At 40.0% G+C, this 23,612-nt stretch overlaps 1 protein-coding gene across 2 annotated transcripts in view; it reads left to right on the forward strand.

Moving 5' to 3' along the window:
• Positions 1–23,612, forward strand: part of MET (MET proto-oncogene, receptor tyrosine kinase) — a gene marked incomplete at its 5' end in the record, with an annotated part of 105,072 nt that overhangs the window by 25,682 nt on the left and 55,778 nt on the right. For both annotated transcript variants that reach the window (XM_081102365.1, XM_081102366.1), the window contains one exon: positions 11,664–11,855. In XM_081102365.1, the coding sequence (XP_080958491.1) occupies positions 11,664–11,855 (192 nt within the window). The remainder of the gene's footprint in view (positions 1–11,663; positions 11,856–23,612) is intronic.

The raw sequence follows: 23,612 nt of genomic DNA on the forward strand, positions 1-23,612 counted from the left end.
CGGACCTTGGAGGGAAGGTAGGGGAGGGTGGGGGCAAGGGGGAAAGATCAACCAAAGGACTTATATGCAAGCATATAGGCCTAACCAATGGACACGGACAACGGGGGGGGTGAGGGGATGAGCGGGGGGAGCGGGGGTAAAGGGTACACATATGTAATATCTTAATCAATAAAAAATATTAAAAAAAATAAATAAATAAGCACTAGGCCCGTGCTTGGTACGGAGAGAAACGTTCCTAAGCTTGGCCTTGATGTAGATGCAGTAAGATTAGAAGAATGTGGTAAGGTCCTCAGGGAAGGTGGCCCATAGATTGAAGTTTCTGGTGAACAGTTATGGTCAGGAACAGGGGGAGAAGGAGTCTCACTGCCCCCTGGAAGCATGGAAAAGAGGGATGAGAGGTGATGGCAGTGGAGGCAGGCTAGAGCACAGTCCCCTGTTTAAACAGTAGTTGGGGCACAGTTGAAGGACTCAGGTTTCATCCGTCTTTCACCCTCCTGGCCATTCATCAGCCAAGACATTCATCAGCCTGTTTCTGTTGGGTGTGACACTGTTAGACACATGAACAGACATGGCTCTTGTCTCCTACAGGAAGAACTGCTTCTGTGTTATTGGTTAGTGCACAGTAACTGGTGTCCTGTCTTCTGAGTATCTGTTAGACCCCTTTGAGTAAGTACATTAAAATTTATTTTCTGTTAACTAAATAGAGAAAATGAGCCCGTTAAGCATTAAAACTGGCCTTATTTGGAACAACTTTCTTGAGTAATCACTCTGTCATTCCTGGCTTTGATTGAAGTGCAAGAGGCTGTTTTAGATCTGGTTCACCTTAGGAAATGATCATAAAGAAGCAAAAGTTTTAACACTTAGGTTTCCAAAGGCCCTGTCATTGTAGAATTCTGAATTTTTTGAATCCTGAGGATACCTCGAGAGGAAATATATGATATATGACTTATTTCACTCATATACAAATGCATTTGTACACATGTGTGTATAAATCCATACACACATATACATGAAGTATATTCTCCAAATATTTATCTCTTCCCTCTTCAATCATTCAACTTCTGTCAAGACCCAGCTCACCTTCAGCCTCTGCCATGATCCTTCCCGCTGCTGAAGTTCACACTGATCTTATCCTTTTTCTCATCGTATAGCATTTACTACCTGTACCAGTATTTTCAGCACTTATCTGTCAGCTATGTTCTTTGTACTTTGCATTATTAATTAGCTGTTTTGTGTGTCTCTTGGCACCTGTGTACATGGTGCCATCAAGTAACACTGAGGGACCAGGTTGGACTATAGGTAGAAGCATTTGCTAGGATTGGCAAACTGGCTTGTTTTTGTATGTCCAGTAAGTTAAAAATTACTTTTAAATTTTTAAAGGGTTAGAAAATAACACAAACAAACCAATATATATTACAGCGACCCTATGATACTGAAAGCCTCTAATATGTTTGCTATCTAGCTCTTCACAAAAGAAGTGTGCCAACCCTGCTTTAGAGAATAATGAAAACTAATAGCGGACAGATTATAGGTTCCACCTTCCTAGCTGTAAGTAATTATATAAGGTATGAGTGTTTCCATTTTACAGATAAAGAACCTGAGGCTTGTTAATCTAAATAATTAGAATTTTGGACTTCACCTTTATAGGCATTAGGAGGAGCCACTAGACAAACAACAACAATAATAATAACTATTTAAGCTGCACAGGGGCAGGAACTTAGTCCTTTTTGTTCATTGCTGTATCCTTCCAACACCCAGAACAATGTCCGTCACATGGTATGGTTTTTATTAGTTTCTTGTGGATGCCATAACAAATTACCACAAACTTTGTAGCTTAAAACTACAGAAATTTATTCTCACACAGTCTGGAGGCTGGAGTTTGCAATCAAGGTGTTGACCAAGTTCATGCTCCCTTTGAAGATTCTAGGGAAGGAGCCTTCCTTACTTACAGTTCTGGTGCTCCCCGGAATTCCTTAGGTTGCAGGAGCATAACTCCAATCTCTGCCTCCGTCTTCACTTGGCCATCTCCCCTGTGAGTCTCTGTGTGTCCTCTCTGCTTATAAAGACAACATTCATTGGACTTAGGGCTCACACTCAATCCAGGATGATATTATCTCAAGATCCTTAATGAGTTACACATCAAAGAGCCTATTTTCAAATAAGATCATATTTTGAGGTCCCAAGGGAACATCAATTTTGGGGGCAGAAACTATTCAACCTACTGCAGGTCTCAATAAATACTTATTTTATTTTTCAACTACAGTTTACATTCCATATTATTTTGTATTAGTTTCAGGTGTACTCAAATATTTTTAAATGACTAAATGAATGAAGAAAGTGATCCTTTAATATGTTGTTAGCACTGGATTCATTTCATTTAAACTTCAAAACAATTCTATTAGATAGAATGTATTTTTCCATTTTATAAGGGAAGTGAGGCTTGGAGAGCTAAGTATCTATCCTCGATAAGTTTGCACAGCCGGTGAGGGCAGGGCCACCCTGAGCTCATGTTCTTCCCCACTAGGCCTGGCTGATTACCTCGAGACATGACTAAAAAGGGGTTTGGGACTATTACACTAAATATTTACAGAGGCGGAATTCAGGGGAGAGGGTCTGAAATCAAGGAAATCAGATTGTAGGAGGCCAAGTATCAGATTTCTTTAATTTGATTAAAAATCTGTAAGTATCAATAGGTGGGTATAAACAACAAAAGAAAAAGAGGTGACAGCAATGGCTGAGACCGCTCATTAGGTGGCTACTGATGCCAAATAGAAATAGAAAGCTAGAAGAGGGAGTCAGCTTGGAAAGAAAAATGAATAATTCGAATGTCATCAATGGCATATTCAAACTTGGCCTGGAGGCATTTGCAGAGACAGGGCTGGTCCCCAGAAGAGAGATGTGTGAAGTGAGGTCATCATCACCCTGAGGCAGCATCCAGCATCTCATGAATCAGCAGTGTTGAGCCAGCAGCTGGCTGGCCCTGTGGTGCTATGTTTATGGCCATCTGAGGGTGAACACGCAGCCAGAGAATGCCCTTTTGTCCTTCTTAGAGATGAATCAGCTCTCCTTTAACTGCCCCCCAGCTTTGCTCCCCTGCTAGAATTGCAATTGAGGTCTCAGGTTTTTATGAACCACTATGACTTGAAGCTGTGAGGTGGGATTATGTCCGTCATCAAAGGGAGTTGGTGGCAGCAAAAGGATAGAGGAAGCATCTTTCTTTTACACTGTGTGCACTGAGTACATCATCAGGCTGAATCCTGTTCACAACACAAGCAATGCAATCCGATTCTGAGGGTTTGAGCACACCACCCTAGCAGTCTGGCCAAGAGAGCTGACTCTTCTACATTTTGCAAAAAATCGGGCTTCGATGTTAACATCTTGGACATTTGAGTACAGACTGAGAGAAGTTTAAATGTGTCTGAAAGAATCAACCTGATATTGAAGTTCAAAGCTCTATACTTCTACCTAAGGTCAATTCCAGACTACCCCTTCCCCAGTCCCACTTAATAAAGAGAAAAGAGCACTTGAATGAAATTTGGGGAAATAGGGTAAGTGGAATTCCTGAAATTAAAGCAGTTGAGTTTTTAGTCAACTATAGGAAAGCCCTGGGCAAAGAGGGACCTTCTATTTTGAAATAGGTATCCCCCTGAAAACCATTACTTACATGTTCATAGAATCTATACAAAGTATAATTATGAATAAAGTTTAGATTACTTGGCTTCTGTTAATTTATTCATGGGCAAGGAAGGAAGAGAGCTGCTATGAGTGAACTAGCAAAGATTTTACAAGGCATTACATTTCTTTTAAAAATCTATCTGTAAGACATTTAAATCTATAGATGAGCTAAATCTGTCCTATAGATCAATTAAAAGAATCACCATTTTAAACATACCACATTCTTAATTATACTGAATTTAAATGTAATTGCATATTCACTGCATGCATCATAATGTTAATTAGGGGAGATATTTTGAATCAAATAGATTGAGGTATCTAGCACTTCAGTTTCCTTTTTATAAAACAAAACTCAGACCCAGAAAAATAAAATGATTTGCCTGAAGTCATGTGACCCATCAAATCCTAGCTGGGTTACAGCTAGTCCTATCCTGCAGGTTTGCTCATTCCTTTCTACCGGGTCCTTAGATCAGCCCTAGAGTGTGGGTTTGTCTCAGAAACACTGTAGGAGCCTGTAAGTAAGTAGCCTGATGCAATATAAGGAATATAGGATTTGAAATCAACAACTAGGATATAAGCTGTGATATTTACTCATAACTCCTTGAACCTCATTTTCTTCATCGGTAGAAATAGGATGTTCACAACAAACCCAACTCAGCCTTCAGAGGTCCAGATTAATAATGTACTTTGAAGATCACAATCCACTATACAGTTGTTATTTAGCACTACAGTAAACCCTCGGTTTTGTGGCTCTCAATTTAATGGAGTTTGGATTTAAGGGAAAAAATTTCCAGTCCTTATGTCATATGTGAAAATTAATACCCTGTTCATTTTAAAATGCTTTTAACCAAGATTTGCTTATAATTAAATTAACAGGTTATTTTTACTATTAATTCACTGTTATTTTCAACAAATGTTAGCAAATAGGCCATAAGTTGGAGAAAAAACATTGTAGTAATTTTGCCAACATAAATAAATATTGCGTATCTACAACTATAGTGAACATATATAAATCCAAGAGTCGCCCCTCATAATCAATGTTCAGGGAATGATTAGTATGTGATCACACTGCCTCATGCGGTAGTTGTTTCTGTTGCCACATGCGCTAAGCCATGCCCCAGCCATGTGCATTTGTTTACTCAAGATGATTGGCAAACACATGCATTCAATATAAATTTAAAATTACTGTAATACATATAGAAAATTTTCCTGTGAAATTAAACCTTTCATACATACTTAATTTTAATGACACAAACATGTCTACATAAGTAAAAATAGGTAAACTAACTAATTTGTCGATTTTTAACATACTCATTTGGAAAACTGACTTTATTATATAATGGACTGTCGGCTTTAACAGACACCTCCTCACCTGAATTAGTCTGTTATATCGAGGCTTTACTATATTATTGTGAGCTCCTATGAGCTGTGATAAGTCATGAATGTTTCAAACCTGCTTAGGACATCAAGAAACTGGAGAGAGCTTTTGCCCTAGCCGGGTTTGCTCAGTGGGTAGAGCATCAGCCTGCAGACCAAAAGGTCCTTGGGCATCTACCTTGGTTGCAGGCTCTTCCCTGGCCCGGGCCCTGGTCGTGGCATGTACAGGAAGCAACCAATCTATGTGTTTCTCTCATGTCAATGTTTCTCTCATCTCTTCCACTCTCTCTAAAAGATCAATGGGAAAATATCCTCAGGTGAGGATTAACAAAACAGCAAAAAAAAGAAATTGGAGAGAGTTTTAATAGGCTCTCTCCACTTCTCACTTCCCATTTATTCATTGTTTTCTTTTAAAATGTATTTTTATTATAATATGTTCATATATATATATAAAGGAGTCATGTGCTGTATATATGTATGTGTGTTGTGTGTATGAAAAATAAAACAAATATTGACTTCTCTGCCACTGGCTTAAAAAGAGAATATTACCAAGGCCTTTGAAGCCCTCTGTGTGTCCCACCCCAATCATATTCTCTCCCTCTCAGAAAAGTGGATAAACAACGATTGTGATTTTGTTGTTGTTGTTCATCTTTCCCTTGCCTTTAGTTGTACTACCCGTGTCTCTGCCTAAACAATGTATTTGTATTGGGTGAATTTTTTTCTTTCTTCTTTTTCCCTCTTGACATATATGTCAGGGATAAATTATTATCTTCCTGCCTCCTTATACTATCCACCTCGTTCTTTGTCACAGTACCTCCTTCCCACCCATTAAAACACATCACTCCTGTTACTCTAAAGACCTTGTAAAGAGAGACATTGAAGAGAGCCAAGCTTCAGGTTTACATGAGCAAGGAGTGAGTGTCCATACCTATCAGGGAGTGGGACATCAGCTGCCAGGACAAATGCAAGAATCCAAGAATGGGAAGGGTCCTGTGTCTTCTGAGACTCATTTGGTCATCTGATCCTTCACCTTAATGGGAAAACTAAAAAACCTAAAATGTAAATCAAGGTTAGTTTGGATGTCCTATAAGAAATTTGGACTTTTCCTGCAGGCCTTTGGGAAGCAATTAGGTTTGGGGGAAAAGTGAATGACAAAGCATAACTGCTTCAAGGCAGATGAGATAGGAAACCAAAAGGCCAGAGAGAAAACTCCTAGCCTGGGGCAGGGGTGGAGGTGTGGCTGCAGAGCGCAGGAGGGATGCTGCAGACAGAGTCCAGTGGGATTTCACAACTGGTTGGATGTGGGAAATGCTAGAGAAAGAGGAGTTGGTGATGACTGAAATGTCAAAGTTACCTGGATGGAAACATGATAATGAGCCAAAATAGTAAGTTAACAAGAGAGGTAAATTTGAAAGCCAAAATGACCAGAACAGCCCACAATTATTAATTCCAGTCTTTCTCTCAGCAAAGGGATCAGAGGTGGGTGAATCTGCATTTCCTACTTTCAAGAGTCCTCAGGTTTTTTACATGTCACATGATAAACTTTTGTTCAATGATTCTAGCTCTTTGTTCCTCCTACATAAAATTAGGGGCTGGAGTAAGGTGGTGTCTAAGGCCCTCTCCCCTTTGGTAATTATGCAGTTCTCGGAACTTTGCCCGGAATAGGACATAGTAGCAAAAGAAACGCATGAGCTTGGCAGTCAGAGAGAACTAAACCCTAATGCCAGGTCCAGTGTGAACTGGGCGCTGTGGCCGTGCCCTGTTTGCCCTGCGCCTCCTCCTGAAAACTGAGTGTGATAAAAGCTCACAGGGCCGCCGTGAGTCTGGTTGTATGTGGAAATGCCCAACCTCAGTGCCTGGCACAGCGTAGGTGCAGGAAAAAGATAGACTTCCTCCCTCCCTCCCTTCCTTCCTTCTTCCTCCCTTTGTTACCAATAGGAGAGCGTTAGTCTGGCTCCCCAACTGGTGCTTCGGGGAAACCTTCCCTGTGGTGCCCCAAAGCAGCTGTTGTACCAGAGAACTGCTTTCCACCAGCTTTTTTAGTTTTCTCCCGAAGCTCAAGACCTCCCGGCTTGGAGGGAAGTGTGAGTGGCAAGGAGACCCTGGGCAGCCGGTCCGTCCTTGCTTTTCCAGCTGGACCCAACCCCACTCCAAGAGCACAGCGAAGAGCTCCCTGTGCGTAAAGTGGTAAGAAGAAGCCACACCAGCTTCCCTGTGCAAAGAAGCAGCAAACACATTCAGTCATTATCTGTAAGGGGCGCAGGGAATCAGACCGAGATTTAGTGCTATTTGCACAGCGCTTTATCTTTGCAGTGCTGAGAGCCGAAAACAAGGCTCTCTGGGAGTTAAAGTTCTACTCAGGCTCAAAGACAGCGTGCGGCTCTAGGCCAGGTCCTGCCACCCTGACCCCAGCTGTTGAGTTTATCATGATTCTCAGCAGGAAGAGTCAAGGAGTAGTTCCCTCTCCTACAGTGAACCCTGGAATGGTACATTTTTCTGGAAGTTCAGACCCCTACCCCTCTCCTACAGATCTCAGTGACGGAGAAAATTAAGAACAAATACAGTTAGGCAGTCCCGGCTTATGAATTTGAATGCCACCTGAACCTGACATGATGTTAGTTTTTTTTGGTTCCAAACTGCACAGTTTTTCAGAGTCAAAGAGTTCTGTAAATGCTATTCCAGCATTTTGCAGTGTTTCTATACTTAGGAATGTGTTTTGGAGGGAAATAGAGACATAACTTAATCTTGTCGGTCCTTGAGGAGGTTCCATTTAGAGACCTTCCTATTTCCTGAAGGAGAAGCCTGGGAGCGTACAAAATAAATGATACCTCAACTCTGACTCAGAGTTCTACATTCATGCCTTCCACATGAGGAAACAAGAGGCTGAAGTTCTGATCATATTACTCTTCCTTCATTTAAAAATGATTAGCAAGTCCTTGCAGGTTTTCAGACACTCTGAGAGCCAGCTCACCTCCGTTCTCCTGCTCACCCCGTTCAGAAAGGCAGACCACAAAGCAAGCTGGGGAGGCACGCGGGGTATATGTCTGGTCACTTTGCAGATACATTAATTTTTCAGCGAGCTGTTATCAATACAGACTGCGTGCTGGGCACAAAACATAGTAGGGATGAAAAATGAATAAGACAATTTCTGGCCTCTTGTTGATAGAAGGCTGTTACTAGTTTACAGTCAAAGACTCTACTCCATTCACAGCAAGCTGTTTTACATCCCAATGAATCCATAACTCCACCAGCACTGGACTTTGAGGGTTTAAGGTTTCCAGGATGCCACCTCATTAAAGAAAAAAGGAGTAAGGTCAAGCAAGAGAAGGAACAAAAGAAGCACAGAAGCTGACCCTGAAAAGTAGTCACCTCTATAATGGAATACTTGAAATGGCCTTTAGTTTAAAAGTGGTATTTGCTCCTTTAAGCAGGTCCCCTCAATTCTAGCTGTTTCTGCAAAATGGATGATTGATCACCAATGGAAACTTAATTACCAGTTAATCGGTTACTATTGAATTGCTGGTAGATCTCAGTTGTCTGCTACGCCTCAGAGTAATCTATAGTACTTTAGTGAAGAAAAGCTTCTAATTAAATAGCATTCACTAATGTATTAAAATGCATGTCTAGAGCTAAAACATTTCATTAATTATGAGTCAGTAGGTTTAGCATCTCAGAGACTCTGTTTGCTAATTTGTCACTATTTCAAATGAAGACATATTTGTTGCTTACATAAAATAGTATTGTGGGTGATTTTTAAACAGTAAAAGAGAGTGGATATAAGAATTTCACATTCCATGTAACAGAAATTTGACCTTAAGGAGTAAGGTGATTTTATATAAGGATAATGAAATTTTTTATTTCAATTTGTTCTTGAACACTAAGTTGATTTGAAATATAATGACAATTTTCTGATTATTATAAATATAATGGGATAATAATAGAGAATTTCTAATCTTCAAATAATTTTCCAGGATTTATATAGCTATATACAAAGATGTGTAAGAATGAACTTTTCCCCTCTTTTTCTTCCAAGTTAACCTTCATTTTCCTTAATACATCTTCCTGCTCCTAGTTATCTGTCCCAAATTTACCAATTCGAAACTATCTTGTCAGGATAGTTAGGAGTCAGACATTCTATTTATCCCTCATAAACTCTTAACTGCCTGTATTCCTTTAAAAAAAAAAAAGCTTTAATAATATTGGTTCATATCTCCACGCTCATTCCCCATCTACCCATAATTGATTCAGTTACTTGTTCATTTGATTAATATTCACTGAAGATTTACTGTATGAGGCATTTCATCTATTATAAGCAATTACAGTGGTGAACAAAACAGGTCCCTAATCCCAGAGAGCCACCTAGAGAAGTCTCACATCAATCATATAACCAAAATAGAAGAATTTGACCTAGATACTGGGATCAGGGAAGGCCTGCTGAGTAAATGATGACCAGCTGGGAACTGAAGGAGGCATAGCCGTTAGCAGAGTGCATGGAGGTGAAAGGAGGACTTCAGGCAGAGGGAACAGCATGTGCAAAGGCCCTGTAACGGGAGGATACATGGCATATGTGGAAAACTGAAAGATGGCCAGCTTGCCGGAGCACAGAGAGCAAAGGGTAGCACATGGCAGGGTAAGTGTGCAGACGTTGGATAGTATTCAGATGAGTCAGGGCACAAGAGGTCACAAAAATTGTGTCCTTCACCTAAGAGCAATAAGGAGACATTTTTAAGTGTTTTAAACAGAGTTATATGGTAAGACTTACGTTGTAAGAAGAAAATCTGGCTGCAATGTAGAGACAGGATCAGGAAAGAGATTGGATAAGACTGGTATGGCAGGTCCAGTTAGGAAGTCCAGGAGAGGGTGGGGGGATGGAGGGAGGGCTTGGATGAAGGTTGATGTGGTGGAGATAGAGAAATTGGATGGACCCAGGAGACCTTTAGAAAGGACAGTTGATTGGAATTGGTAATGAACTGTACATGGGGAAGAATCAGGGATGACCCTTTGGTTTCTGACTTTTACACCTGGAGGAATGGTAGAGCCCTTCACTGGGGTGCATTGTATCATAAGAGTAGGCATGGGGAAGACTGTTTTCTACACTAGCCATGTTTAGCTTAGGTCTTTGAGCTGTCTGAGTGCAGATTTATGCACAGTCAGCTCAGAGCAGAGGGGTAGTCTGGAGGTACACAGGTGTCAACTAAATAGCAATAGCTGTCGCAGGAGAGGCTGAGAGCCTGGGGGAGAGTATGAGGAGTGAGTGGAAAAGCAGCCCTAAGATGGAGCCTTGAGAAACCCCAACATTGATAGCCAGGCATGGGTTTTCCTGCAACGGAGACATAAATGCTGCAGCCTGAAAAGTAGGAGGAAACCAGGAGACTGAAGTGTTGAAGGGAAGGGATCTCTTACTTGTCACACATTACTGGACAGTATTTTTTAAATCCTTCCGTTTGAAGTTGAACCTGAAGGATAAATACCTGGTTGAGTGGTAATTGCCTTTCAGTAAGCTGGTTACTGAGGCATTTGATGTACAGCATTTGCATGTTTTGAGCCTCTCACTCTAATGATGACAAATATGTAAGTGGTGTTTTCTGCATGCTGGGTTCTACTGTGAAGGACTTCTATAAACTAGCTCATTTCATCTTCACAACAGTTCTCTAAGGTAGGCACATTTCTATAATTCTCTCGGTTTCACAGCTGCGGGAACTGAAATGGAGATGACATGAATTTCGCAAACACAGAGAGACTGTAGGGACTACATAAAGTAAACAGGCATTAGGGACCAGGGTTTGATGCAGGCACTGGGGTCTAGGCTGTGCTGCCTCCCATGAATTATCTATCAACCACCACTTTGCGCCACCTCGCTGCACACAGATGCACAAAGGCACACATTTTAAAGTATAATGTCCCGCCATAGTTGGGTGGCTCGGGACATTATACTTTATACATTATGCATTATACGTTGGCTGGGGCATCGTCCTGTACACCAAAAAGGTTGCAGGTTCAATCCCCAGACGGGGTGCATACAGGAGGCCACCAATTAATATTCTCTCTCTCTCTCTCTCTCTCTCTCTCTCTCTCTCTCTCTCTCTCTCTCCTTCCTCCCTCTCTCTTTCCCTCCTTCCCCCTCCCACTTCCTCCCTCCCCCTGCCTTCCTCTTCCTAAAATCAAACATATTCTCTGGTGAGAATTAAAAGAAAAAACTTGAATAAAATATAATGTCCAAGTATGACTCCAACATTTATTACTATTCCAGTCGAAGTTCATCTCATTAGACTTGCCTGCTAGAAGCATTACCTTTAGGTCAAGGACTGAGACATTTACAGTTTCATTTTTCTTTAAATATACCAGCTAGGTTTCATCTTTATGCACATAATGAACCATGGTACACACTAGGACAGTAAAGTGTGCCCCCAGTTCAGAGTACGTGCACATACAACAGGCCTCACGGTCCTGGAGCCATTCAAGTCACTGGAAATATTTCTGCCTATCTGGGCCTATTTGCACAGTTCTCCTCACCATTCCCCTCCAGGCTCTGAAAAGACGTACTGAAAAGTTTCTTAATAGCTCACTCTCATCTGGACTCACGTTAATTCTATGATCATATTTTATTCCAGACACTTTTGAGAAATTCATCAGGCTGTGAAGTGCACAGTGATGAATATCGAACGGAGTTTACTACAGCTTTGCAGCGCGTCGACTTATTCATGGGCCAATTCAACCAAGTCCTCTTAACATCCATATCCACCTTCATTAAAGGGGAGCTCACCATCGCTAACCTGGGGACCTCAGAAGGCCGCTTCATGCAGGTAAATGCTTTCTGAGGGGGGCTGCGTCTGCTTTATCTGGTATTATACCATTAATTTGGTTTTTGCAATAAGGTATTGCAAACATTCTAAAATGAATATCATACTGGAAACTAAAGACACCGACTGACAGAAAAACAATGAAGGCTGGCCCACTTTTTATGAAGTGTATTGGCCTATTTTTGTTAAATTCGCGAAGCTTCCGGTTTAAATGTGGCTGCTTTTCATTTCTTGGCCCAGAATGGTTTGGTGGTTGTTGTTTTTTTCTTTTCCATTCATGATTTCTATCACATGATTGGAAAATAAAACGAAACAATTACAGTGCTTCCAGGCGATGTTTTCCTCTTTCAAGGGAAGCTAAGGATCAAAGGAGCGCTATTGTGTGTACCGTGTGTCTCCATGAGAAGAAACATTCACATCATTGAGAAATATTGGCAGCAGTTAGGAGGGGAGTTGTCATCAAAATCCCATTGTAACTTCAACTCTCCTGATTTCTGCAAAATGATGGGGGTCAGACACAAAGAAGTTTAGATACTGAGGGAGAAAAATCTGTGGGTTTTTGTTTTTTTTAAGAAATGCTTTAATGGATAGCAACAGTATTTCCATACAATAAAAGTTCACATTTCAGAAGTTATGTTTCCTAGATACAAGAATCATAGTGCCTTGCAGAAATTAAAATGCTCTTGTGTGTGCTGTTCTACTGCTTTAATAGTTACTGCATAATGATTTCAACATGAGTTCCTTATTAGATTCTTAATTAATGCAGAATAACAATGGCATCTATGGAAATGCTGACTCTCTATTTCTCTTAAAGAAAGATGCTTTTTTCATAATTATCTGGTATAATTAAGATCCTTCTCGGACCATGATGTCTAGTAAACCAATTGAAGATGATGATGTTTTCCTATGGCTTGCTCCTCTGTACATCCTCTGTCTATATTCTTTTACAAAATGTTTTTAAAAATTACCACTGTCTTTATTGCAGTCTGGATATTGGCCACTGCCATATTTTAATTTGTGTTTTTCTTGTACTAGTGGGCACGATGGAATTTTTCAAAGTTATAAAACTTGTAAATAAAGCCTTCCTAGCTCAAAGCGAATCATATAGATCCTGTTCTCTAAATAGTCCCACACTTAGAATCCCCTCCTCCCATTGCTTCGCAGTTAAGTACAGTGGGGCCTTGATTTACGAATTTAATTCGTTCCCAGACGGAGCTCGTTAAGGAGCTCGTTAACTCAAATTACTCTATCAACTCAATGCAAAAAATCAGTGGAGAGACAGCTGGTATCTCAAAAAACTCGTTACTAGGGACACTCGTAAGTCAAGGCCCCACTGTACACTGTTTCATCCCCCTCCTCCCTCTCTCCCAGGCTAGAGTTTTTATTTACCCACCACAGACCATTTAATTCTCTCCCTAACGCCTCAAAATCTGAAGGAGGGATGCCCAGTCCTGTCCCACACAAACAAGCACTCTAAGGTATTTGAAATATGGTCTTACCTGTAATCCTTGTAAAATGTGTGGTATTATGTTGTGCTTGTTTTGGTTTTTTTTTAGCTAACATTGATTTTATTCTATGTAATTCCAAAAAAATTGAAGGAGAATGAAAGAAACTAACATCTATTGAATTCCTAATGTGTTCCCTATGTTCATTTGCTTTCCTTTATCTTTCTTTCTGCTTTTCTTTCTTCCTAGATTGTCTATGACTCCCCAATCCAGTTTCGTATTCACAAACTTTCCACAGACACTTTTAGGTCTGACACTTTTTTTTACCTCAAAAGCCTCCTGGACTATTTCCAGATTCTAAAGATCTAATAAAGTCCCATTTTTCTATAGGTTTCTTTAACAACGGGAAATTCTGCTGTGACAGTTTCCACCACCCAAGTGATATGTCATGCATCGTCAGGCTCATTATAACAGAAATGCTGTGCCAAATATGTTATTCTTACCTCCCAGCATTTTCATAAGAGAAGCCCATTATCTATACATCCAACACATTAGAAATAAAAATAAGCAAACAAGTAGAAACTAATGTATATAAAGTACCAATATCACTGATTTTAAAAATACACACACACACAAGACAGGTGGCTCTTAATTCATCAAATATGTATCAGGAGCTTACTAACTTTGCTTTCCTAGGCAAATAAGCAAAGCAAAGAAAGCAGTGACACAGAACCTGCCTTTATGGAGCTAACATTTTGGTAGGGAAGATACGAACATGTACCTGATACCAAGACTAGAAAGACATAAGACAAAGGACGACTGACATGCACAGAGGATCTGTTTCTCTAACACTTGCCTAAGAGATTTTCACTCCATTAAACTTTTATTTAAATAAAACCTAAAACACTGGAAGGATCAAACAGTCAATATCATTGAAATCCAGTTTGTTTACAGCAAATAATGTTAGGGGAGGAGTCAGTGGTGCCGCAACGACAAGGGGACCTTCCAGCGTCATCTAGCTGCTGGCCAAGTTCTGTAAATGTTTTGACTGCACTAATGTGCTAAATCTGTGGCCAGGCCTCACTTTCTACAGCTCAGGTTTTAGTAATACTATGGAGTCTCTGTTACAAAATGGAATGGATGTAATTTTTTTTCCCCAAAAAACAGCTGCCATCCATAAAAAGGAACAGAAAAATGATTTTACTTCCTTCCTACCCTGAAGCCTAAAGGCAACGTTGCTTTACAAATGTTTTCTTCCAAGAGTTTGCAGCTGTTTCTGCCTCTCCTATTGTGCTTATGTTCAGCCCTGGCTGGGAACACAAGCGATAGCCCCAGCTGTCGGGTGCAAAGTGAATCAGGTATTTCACAGTGGTTATTTAATTAGAAAGAATTATATTGTTTAGCTAACAATATTATGTGTACGGCAGAGAAGACATTTTTTACATGTTTCTAACATTTAAGCATGCGTATCTTATCTCGTACAGGTGCAACTATGTCTAAATGTACTGATGTGTACATGTATTTGAGTCTCTCTCTCTCTGTCGAGCCATGTCAGTTTAGATTTCAAAAACAGTTTTTATTTGTGTGATCACTCTCTTGGGATGCTATGAAGTAAAATAATGTGATAAGCAATATTCAAGATAGCATAAATAAACAATGAGTCCGTGGCTGCCCACAGAATTTGGAGGGGGAAGGGACTTAGAGAAGAACAAGGCTCAGGAACATGAGCGCAGTGTGCAGAGCTACGTGGGAGAGGGGAGAGCGATACTCATGAAGATCACAGGACTAATCACAGGGATTGCCCATGTCTCCCCTTCTGAGCTCCTCGTCTAATCTACATCCAAAAACAATGCTTGTTTGATTTGTTTTTTACAGCACTTGTATAAGGCCTTTAATCTCTAGATGCAAGGCATTGCTATTAAAATATTTGTGCATGACTGTCAGGCCAGGGAGAGTGAGTGGCTCAGGAATGGCTTGGGGGTGGGGAGTCCCTTTCATGACTTGTTTCAAGCTCAGCTCCACCAACAGGGCAGCTACCTTTTCTGCATACAGTGGCCTTGCCTGGGCCCTGTCACAGTTGTCCTTAGGCCCTTTGGCTTTCTCCGTGTGCTTCTCCAATCCCCTTTTTCCTCTCCCCAGTTTTTTAATGCTGTTATCACTCACTACCCCTTTTCTCTTGTGCCTCTTAACCAGACTAGTTGGGTTTTTAGCAGAAAACTGAAAGGTAGGGCTCACCTTAAAAGACATCCTTAGCCTGTGATCATGACTTATGACCGTTACTTAAATGATTGCATTAGTAATCAGTGAACTTGAGAATAATTCCTCATTTCCAGTAAGGAGAATCAATCCAGTTATTGACCTCCTGTTTCAAATTCCTTCAGTTCCTGTGCCACCATCAAGGCATGTCGATGCTTAGTGTTGGAAGCCTGTGGTATATATTATGTTTGGGATTATGGCTATTTTAAAGTATGTAGACACAGATCATCAATTCATCAATGCTGTAAAAAAGCATCCGGCAAGAGACACAGCCAAATAAAGCTTGAGCTTAAATGACATTTCTCGAAGGATTGCTGACTTTTGCATCTCCTTTATAAAATGCTCGGATAAAAATATCATTTGTCTTTTTTTAATGGCACATTATTGATTTTTTATATCCCTAAAGACTGTTAGGTTTAATATATTTCTTTAAAAGAAAATATACTCACGAGTTCTAAAATTTCTTTTGTGAAAGAAAGTTATGAATAATAGTTTCAGAATATGTCCATAACTAAAAAGTAAGCCCAGTTCATGTATAATCTCCTTAAATGAATTAATATATATTCTTATAGTGCATTTATCTTTTAAAAACAGTAAGTATTTGAAACCAAAGGAAAACGCTAAAGTTTGTTTGTTTCAGGTAGCATGGAATAACTGGGGTTCCTTGTTTGAGTGCTTAGAGTAGAGAGACATTTTAAGACATGAAATATATCTACCAATAGGGTTTTGAACTTTTATCACTTCTTAAATTCAGAAACAAATATACTCTATGTATTGATTGGATAATTCTACAATCATTGTATTTGAAATATTGATTTGAAAGTATTTTAACATGGTTACAAATTTACTAGCTTATTTTGTTTTTAGATTTTTTTGTTTGTTTTTTTTACAAAGGGCTTAGTCTGGTTTTGACTCATTTCGACTTCTTGACTCACTTCAAAAAGTTGAAATGCTCACACGTCAGTATTTTAATAGTAAGGAAAATTGTTTTGCTTTTTAGGTATACCTTTCCTTTGTAGTATCAAGTTAATATAGGAACACTTGAGCCCAAAAAGTGTTCCGAAAAGAATAAAGCTCCATTCAATTCAACTTTTGCCACCTGGTACTTTGTCTAACACTTCTAATTTTGAGCTGTCAGTACCAATCAGCATTTTCTACTTCTTATTTCACTTTTTCTATTAAGTTAATCTATTCTTCATAACTAATTTTTTCTAAACAAATACCAATTTCTCTCATATGCTGAAAAAAATAGTAAACCTAAAGCAGGTGTCTTGGTCAGTTCAGGCTGCTGTAGTAAATTACCATAGACGAGGTGGCTTTAACAGCAAAAATTTATTTGTCACAGTTCTGGAATCTGGAAAGCCCACGAGTAAAGTACCTGCAGATTTGGTATCTGTTGAAGGCCTATTTCCTGGCTCTTAGATAGCCAACTTTTTGCTGAGGGCAAGAGAACTCTCTGAGGTCCCTTGGCCAGTATAAGGTCACTAATGTTATCCATGCCCTAGTCACCTCCCAAAGGCCTCACCTCCTAATACCATCATATGTGGGTTAGGATTTCAACATCTGAACTTTGGAGGGACACAAACAGTCCACTGCAACAGGCCAGAAGCACGAAGCATGAGAAGCCAGGCCTTGAAAATCCAGATTAAACACAGGTACTAAAAGTTATGGGCCTTGGTTTTAGAGAGCATTTTATGAATTTGACCCCAAAGGCAAGTGAAGAAAAGGCAAAAATAAATGAATGGGACTATATCAAACTAAAATGCTTCTGTACAGCAAAAGAAACCAACAACAAAACCAAAAAGGCACCAACCAAATGGGAAATGTTATTTGCAAACAACAGCTCAGACAGGAGTTAATATCCAAAATATATAAACAACTCATACAACTCATTACCAAATATACAACCCAGTTAAAAAACGGATAGAGGACCTGAACAGTCACCTCTCCCAAGAAGACGTACAAATGGCCATCAGGTATATGAAAAGATGTTCACGTTCACTAGCTTTTAGGGAAATGCAAATCAAAACTACAGTGAGATACCTCCTCACTCCTGTTAGATTGGCTATTTATTATTAACAAAACAGGTCATAGCAAGTGCTGGAGAGGTTGTGGAGGAAAAGGAACCCTTATTCACTGCTGTTGGGAATGTAAACTGGTACAGCCACTATGGAAAATAATATGTTGTTTCCTCAAAAAACTAAAAATGGAATTACCGCATGACCCAGCCATCCCTCTTCTGGGCATCTACCCGAAAAATTCTAAAACATTTATTTGCAAAGATATATGCACCCCTATGTTCATTGCGGCATTATTCACGGTGGCTAATACATGGAGAAAACCAAAGTGTTCTTCGATAGAGACTGGATAAAGAAGATATGCTATGTATATACTATGGAATACTATTCAGCCATAAGAAAGGATGAAATACTGCCATTTGCGACAACATGAGTGGACCTTGAGAATATTATGCTAAGCAAAATAAGACCTTCAAAAAAAGCTAAGAGTCATATGATTTCACTCGTATCCAGGATATAAAACTGAAACTCAGAGACACAGACAGACAACTGTATGGTGATTAACAGAGGAAAGAGGGTGTGGGGAGGGTACAGGGTAAAGAGGGCCAAATATTTGGTGACAGAAGATGATTTGACTGAGTGGTGGGCTCACAATGCAATATACAGATCATGTGTCATACTAATGTACACTTACAACCTATATGACCCTATTAAGCAATGTCACCCCAATAAATTTAATAAGTGTAAAAAAAATCAGGTTCATGTGAGTGATTATTTTGATGATTCTCCTCTTTAGCCAGTAAGACTGTATCCAATGAGGGGCTCTACTCTGAGCTAATAAGCACTACTTTGGAAAGAAATTGAAGAGTTATTATGTGTAGTTGCATTTAAACAACAGTCTGAAATGAAACTCTAAACAGCCTGCAATCTACCCAGCCTAAGTAATGCTCAATAATTACTAAAACAAGACAGAAAACAGAACTTACACTTTTACAGAATTATAGTAAATCCATGTCTGAATGTTAAATATTGCTCCAAAAACAATGAAAGAAAAACAGAAGTCTCAAAAAAGACGACAGATGATCAAAGGCATCCATCACTGAGTATCTTAAGAGAGTAGATTGAGCCCTAGCTGGTTTAGCTCAGTGGATAGAGTGCTAGTCCTTGGACTGGAGGGCCTGGGGTTCCATTCTGGTCAAGGGCATGTACCTGGGTTTCAGGCTCAATCCCTAGTCTTGGTTGGGGCATGTGCAGGAGGCAACCCATTGATGTGTCTCTTTCACATCGATGTTTCTCAGTCTCTCCCTCTCCATTTCACTCTCTCTAAAAATCAGTGGAAAAATATCCTTGGGTGAGGAGAGAGAGAGAGAGGAGAGAGAGAGAGAGAGAGCGAGAGAGCGCCTGGACTGACAGAATCAGGACACTATTATCTAGAAAGTAAAAATAAGAAAATACAGGATATTGAGGTGCAAAAATTGCAGAAACAAGAATGATGAGTGTGAACTTGTTCGTCAAATCTGGGTGTTTAGAATTAGAGTATGTGCTTTCAAATCTTGAGAGATGTTGTGTGTTGTTTCACTGAGAAGCTGGCCAGGCAACCAAGGTCTCACAGTCCCCTTACTGACGGCCTTCACTATATGGACCACAGGGTAGGAGGGGGAGTTGGAGCATGGGATGGGGGCCCACATTCCCATTTACCACACAGTGGTCTTTTATTTTCTTTTGGATTAACAGTCTTTCTTTAAAAAAAAAAACATTTCTTAATTAATTAATTAAATTATTTTGTCAATAATGGCTCTCTTGGTTCATCATGTCCTAATGGAGATTGGCAGTATGGGTCCAAAAGAAGCTCATTACCTACCCTTTACAGAACTTGTTTTTCCCCATCAAATTACTTTGTTCAGACTTATGAATTTTGGGACCGTGCCGCAAAGGTTTTTTTTACTTGTACATATACTTGTATTCCTTCCCCATGTCCTGTCCCAGGTAGTATGAGGCCACAGCCACAACAATTAAATAAATTCAGATTCCTCCCTACTCCAAATGTATTAGTCTTATATTTTCAAGAGCATTAAAGAAAAAGGTGTTGAGACCTAAACACTAAAGATTAGTTGTCAGCACAGTAGAAACTCAAAAGATAATTTCCAGTCTTCTATTTCATACTAACTGTCCTAAGATTGCCAGTGATTTCTCATAAGGATTAAATTTAGATGCTACATTTAGTTTTGTCCCTAGAAACATCTCTCTGCCAACCAAAGGGAACTCCGAATTTTGCAAACATTGCTTCAGGGGTATTTTGAGAGTGAAAGTGCTTACTCAATTATTTAGAATTTGGGCAATGAGAGAAAGTGTGGAATTATAGAAAAGCATTCTTTGTGCTCTAGATAGCCCTGCAGAGAAAGGGCTAATGATCAACCACAAAGGCATTTGCCTCTGTGATATGGCCTCTGCTCAGAGTTCCGAACAGTCACCTCACCTTTCCACCCACTCTTCCTGTCTTCTCGGCTTCATCCCTTTTTCTGTGTGAAGCCACACTCATCCTAGCTGATGATCAAAAGTAGAGTTGGCCAGCTGTGCTGGTCAAGTTTCCCCTGTGCCATCTTTTTAGATGTGGACTCTTTCTCCTTAGGCACACTTACTTGTGCAGCCAGTGTTACTGAAACAGGAGTATTTAGCAAGGCAAATAGATTGTGAAATTTGTTTTAATGCTTGGACTCACGAGTGGCTGTTAGGAGCTCAGAGTTGAAGCCTTTTATTGGTGTTTACTCTGGTGCTCCAAGAGTGGATCGGCTAAGTGTTTAAGGAGAGGTCAAGCACACGGATTTAAGCATTACATAGAGCTCCTTGTAAACCTGACTCTTACTTTCCAGCTAAAAGTCTCTGTCGTATTTTCTTTCATGGTTGTTGTTGTATTTTCTTTATGGAAAGTAATTGTATCTACCCTGTAGGATTATTGTGAGGAGTAAAAAATATATATCCATTTAAAGCACTCAGCACAATGCCTGACTGTCACCTATTAGGAGAGTACCACATATGTGGTGCTCTCCAGATAAAAAGTCTTAACTGAATCAATCTACTCAAGTTCCAGAGGTGCAAAGAGCTTTTTTAGGAAAAGAGAGAGAAAGGTTAATCCTTTCTGAGAAATGAATATTTGGATGGGCCTCGGATATTTGATAAAGTCAAAGATGATGGCCTAGTAATTAAGAAGAGGTTGCTTATTATAAACACGGGAAATGATATTTAAGAGAGCAATAAGATATTAGAAAAATGGGTACAAGGAGGTGGTCATTATTGAGCAGGTCTGAATAAAATGGAAGATACAAGAGTCAGACACAGACTGCAAATACTCAGAGAAAGACTCATGGGGATGGATAATTTTTGGTTAAGTGCAAAGCACAGAATGAGGCAGAGAACAGAGTCAGGGTATTAAGAGAAACTGATGTTTTGTTTTGTTTTTGACTTGTGGGAGAATGTTTTGCTTGTTTTTAATCTTTTCAGTTTGAAGTAATTGGCAACAAGAAATTGTGGGGAAAAAAGGGGGGGTAAGGGCTAGGAAAAATAAGAGGTGGTGAGTTAAGATTGGAAAATTGGATAATTGAAATCTGTATAATTTGAGATAGAAGCTTTCGAAGCCTAGTGTCCAGATTGTCTGTTTGTCACCAGCTCCCAGAGGGAGGTAGGATTGGTAATTAAACTACTTTTTACTTTAACTGCAAAAGTCACAAATACCTATTTGGCATTAAATTTATTAATAAAAATAGTTTCCATCCTTTCTGAATCCGATGAAACAACCTTTGATCCATCATTTAACTTCTGTGCAAATATCACCACCCTGCTTAATGAAAATGTTTTGAAAGTGTTGAACGTTATGGGTGGAACTTATGTTAGGGGGGAAACGTCATGATGTTTAACTTTTATGGCTCTATGAGAGCTTGGTTAGTTTCACTATCTACAGTCCACCCGCGAGGAGCAAATTGGGTACTTTGGGAATCTTACCACATTTTTTCAGGCTACTTGCCTCCTTCATTGTGTTTAAGAAAATAATTTACTACTAGTTCCCCAGAACATTTATATGCTGTATGTGTTTGTTAGGTACGAAGCAGTTAATTTACTCCTGCAATTTTCATTCCGGTTTTAAAGATGAGAAAGCAGAGGTAGAAGGAGTAGTCATTTAACTAATCCTAGTCTCAAAAATGCCCATGCTTGTTCACACTTTCAGTGTAACCTAAAAGGGTGTTTGAGATGTTGGGAAATGTCACAGTCAGTTTTTTATTTCTTTTCTTTACTTTTTGTTTGTTTGTTTGTTTAAAGTATTACATATGTCTCCTTTTTCCCTCACAGTCATTTTTAAGCTCAGAGCTGTGCTCAGCCTCCTGCACCCTCGTATAAGAATGAAAGTCTCTCTGAGCACCTCTAAACTCTCCTAAAGTCTGAGTGTTCATCTCAGATAGTCATCCTGATTTACCCCTGGACTTCATTATTACTGGGTTGTAGCAACAGGGGAGAAGAACATTATATAGCTGAGAAACATTCCAAATTAGAAATACCTGAAAGCAGAAATGACACCAGTTTTGAAAATTTAATTTCCAAGGCATTGTTAAAACCATCAGGCCTTATTATAAAACCAGGCTGAGAAGTAAAACTTTATTTATAATCCAAGTAATAACATATGGGGGAACAAGCCTATATAATAAAAGCCTAATATGCTAAGTGTCCAACTGTTCATTCGACCATTCGACCAGTCGCTATGATGCGCACTGACCACCAGGGAGCAGACATTCAACACAGGAGCATCTGTGAGGTGCACAAACGGCACCATGGACCTGGCACCCACAAAGCAACACTCGGCTTCCCCCAAGTGGGACACCCCAGAGCAACAGCCCACCAAATAGCAGCCAACACTGCCTAGAACTCATAGCGCAAAATGTGGCCCACAGCCCAGCCTAGCCTGGAAACAGTGGCTGTGGGTGCCGGGTAATGACATCACTTAGCAATGCCCAGCTTCCTCTCCCTAGCGACTAGCCTCCTTGCAGTTTCTTCAGCCCAGGAATACAACTTGCTTTAAACATTTTACACTTTAACCAAATGTCTGTGAAGCATTTTCCCGTGCCTCATCTCATTTGATCCTCACAGAAGTCCTGGAGTAGGTAGATAGGAGACTCAGTGGAATCCTATTTTCTTTTCATTAGCCAGAAAATGGAGATTTAGAAAGCTTAGAAACTTGACCTGACTGAAAAGAAGTAAGAAATGGTGGACCTTGAAAATGACTTTGGGTTTTCTCATTGCACAGAATATAGTCAAACACTGCTGCAGATAATATTTTACCCTTTGTTCTCCCTGTGTGATCTACAATAATAATCTGCTTCATGTTGATATTTACTGCTGTGTTACTGACAGTTACCTGAAAGAGAAGTTGGAGTGCTTCACTGGGCTGGAAAAAGTTTAGCTAAATCAGAAAGCAGGTCTAATTAAGCAAGTTTATTCTATATATATAAAAGGCTAGATTGACTCACGCATGCGCAATACATATAAACTCTCGCTGGCACCAACCACACGCATGTATTTCAATCTGTCATTATCGATCGTGAATTTGGTTGACACTTCTATTATAGAGAAAGGGTGAATAGCAATATTAAAATATTTCTTCTAATTAATTTCCTTCCAATGTACACGAATTTGTGCACTGGGCCACTAGTCCTATATAATAAAAGCCTAATGTGCTAAGTGTCCAACCGTTCGTTCTACTGTTCAACAGGTTGCTATGATGCACACTGAACACCAGGGGGCAGACGCTCTTACCAGTAGGTTAGCTTGCTGCTGGGGTCTGGCCGAACGGGACTGAGCGAGACCAGCCGGACATGCCCTGGAGCCCTCCCGCAGTTCCTCCCCGGCCCCAATCGTGCACCGGTGGGGTCCCTCAGCCTGGCCTGCACCCCCTCACAATCTGGGACCCCTCAGGGGATGTCAGAGAGCCGGTTTCAGCCCAATCCCCATAGGCCAGGCCGAGGGACCCCACTGGTGCACAAATCCATGCACTAGAC

Source organism: Myotis nattereri (genome assembly GCF_964212035.1).
Source record: "Myotis nattereri genome assembly, chromosome: 11".
Taxonomy (NCBI): Eukaryota; Metazoa; Chordata; class Mammalia; order Chiroptera; family Vespertilionidae; genus Myotis; species Myotis nattereri.